This window comes from Prunus dulcis, chromosome 4 (assembly GCF_902201215.1).
Source record: "Prunus dulcis chromosome 4, ALMONDv2, whole genome shotgun sequence".
NCBI classification, from domain to species: domain Eukaryota; kingdom Viridiplantae; phylum Streptophyta; class Magnoliopsida; order Rosales; family Rosaceae; genus Prunus; species Prunus dulcis.
The window spans coordinates 717587-720143 of record NC_047653.1 but is presented as its reverse complement, the minus strand read 5'-3'; the positions used below and the strand labels follow the sequence as shown (position 1 = coordinate 720143).

Genomic DNA, 2557 nt, shown 5'->3' with positions numbered 1-2557 from the left:
TCCAATTTAACCTGAGTCACCAAACGAGATCTAAATATGTAGGTATTTATTTGCAGTCAGTACCAGTATACCACCAACAAATATAAGTGAGTTCGGGATATTCTGGTGCACAATCGTGTTTTCAAGAGGTGCGGGTGAAAATATCACCAAACCAAGCCTAATCTTATAAAAAACAAAGGTGTCTACTCAGCCATTTAGCAAACAGCATCCAGAAAATATGGCGCCTGTTCTCTCTCTCTCTCTCTCTCTGCAACTTTGAGTGAATAAAGTCATCAGTTTGGGAAGAAGGACCACTTCTTTCATCATGGACAATTATCGGCATTATAGCAACCTACAACTTAAACTTGTAGATAGGAGGATTTGGAGGAGATGGTACTATACCAACAAACAAGCAGCCAATTTTGTGAAATCTTTAAAAGCCACACCGCTTTGTTTTCCTCTTTTTGCCTTTCTTTTTGTGATAAAGGCAAGGCAAAAGGCCATCATCACTTTCCTGATGGCTGGCATTGCATTTGCATAATTTTGCATATAATGCAGTGAAGCTTCTCAAGTCAACAAGGCACAATTGTGCATATGCAGTAATAGATAGGGTTCCAGTCCAGAAAGTTGATAATACGTAGGGCTCCAGTCCAGAAGTAAATCAACAAACTAAAATATAAGATAAATAAAATTATACAACCAAACCAACCCATTTGTTTCTGCTAAGAAACCTACTTTTCAATCTAATTACATGTAGAAAAGATACCCTTTTCATATTATAAATATTTTTTCCGGTTCTATTCGCCACAGAGAAAAGAGAAGAAGAAGATTATACAAAATCAATCAACCATGGACCCTCGGAAATTATACAAAAATAAGTTAAAAGTCGAAAGACGATTAATATTATTTAATACACCTTCTTAGTGAAAAGGCTGCGCAGATTAAAAAGATTACCACCGACGCCACTATCTCCACCGTGACCACCGCCACCACCGCGGTTTCTGCTGCCACTGCCTCCACCGCCGGCCACACCTACAGCACTATTCTCGTCGCTTCTACAACTCAAATGGCTTCTGTACCCAATGCACATCGGAACATTCAAATTCAAGACCCTGCCTTTCGCACCACCCGCGCCGGCGACAACGGTGGTATTTTTACTCCGGCGACTCTCGGGCACTTCCTTTTTGGTACCCTTTTCAGCATTCCGAACATGTGGTTCCAAGCTGCTCTTTACCGCCACCGAGCTCCCGCGCCGTACCTGCCAAACCGGGCTGCTGCGACCCAAATGGACTCCGGGCCGACCCGGACTTGCAGGAGGCCATTTTCTCGACTTCGACTCGCCCGTCGAGTTGCTCCTTGAACACGGCGCGCTGTTCACCTTCCGGGTTGCGGGGGATCCGAATGGCGGTTTGGGCCGGGTATACGCGTTTCCGGCGGATCTACTGCGTGAAAAAGGCCATATATTGATGTTCAACTCGGCCGAGCTCGCTCCGGTTCCACCCTTTCGCTCTTTCTTCTTGTCTTTCTCTTTATCATTCTCCTCACCTTTGACGGTTTTCTTCTCGCCCTTCTTAAAAATGTCCCTCCAACGCTTCGATGCGGTTAGTACTGGAGCGGTTGACAGCTCGGGTCCTGGGCTGGGTTCCGGTTCTGGGTCCGGAACAGCTGGTTCTGAGACGGTTTCTGAGTCTGGAACAGGCTGTTCTGAGATAGGTTGTGGATTTGGGTCGGGTGGGTCGGGTTGGTTGGGGAGGAGGTGGAGAGGGAGGAGCACGCCATCAACAAAGAGTTCGTCAGCAGAGAGGAGATTGGGTTGAGGGCAGGAGGGGTTCCGGACCATCCAGAACTCGAACTCGGGCGAGTTAGAGTCGGTGATGGTTCGTCTTCTTCGACTGCTGCTCTGCGAGAAGGTTTGTGGTTTGAATTTGGGGCTTCCTTCCATTGAGATTGAGATTTTGGCAGTGAGAGAGGGAGGGGGAGATGTGTGGAGGATGAAGAGCGTGGGTGAGATACTTGGGAGGTGGGAAGTTTCTTTTGGTTCCTGAGTGAGCTGCTCAGAGTTCAGTGCTTGGGACCCTACAAACAATAAAGAAAGGAGAACGAGTTTTCAAGGCATTAATAAAGCAGAGAGAGAAGGGAGCTTGGGCTGCTATTTAGTATTGGGTCCAATTTATGCATACAAGTAGCAAAGGTGAAAACAAATGCTAATTAGAAATTGTCGTGGATGTGGTTTTACCCTGGAAAAGGAGAATAATAAGTTTGGTGAATTTAAAGTGTTTGTTGTGATTGATTCATTCCTAAGTCATACCAAATTTCGTTTAAATCGGAGTTTAACTAAATACTGCCTTAACGCGTACACGCAAATACGAGCTAAATATTAATTGGTGAAATTCACATTGACCTAAAATAACCATTGATCATTTTGTACGCGCATAAACAACAATACAATTAATTATCGTAATTTAATATCAGATTTGCAATTTTGGATTTTTGAATTATGATCATATATTATGGTACGAATCGTACTCTTACGTTATGATATCTCCTAATTTAGTATCCATGTGGTAGAGTAACCAAA

The 2557-nt window shown here is 44.2% G+C and overlaps 1 protein-coding gene across 1 annotated transcript; it reads right to left on the bottom strand.

The window, feature by feature from the left end:
• Window positions 1–632: 632 nt before the first annotated feature.
• Window positions 633–2199, bottom strand: LOC117623812 (translation initiation factor IF-2). The gene has a single exon (XM_034354803.1). It carries the CDS (start codon window positions 1919–1921, stop codon window positions 887–889), a length of 1035 nt encoding a protein of 344 aa, XP_034210694.1. The 5' UTR covers window positions 1922–2199; the 3' UTR covers window positions 633–886.
• Window positions 2200–2557: the final 358 nt, after the last annotated feature.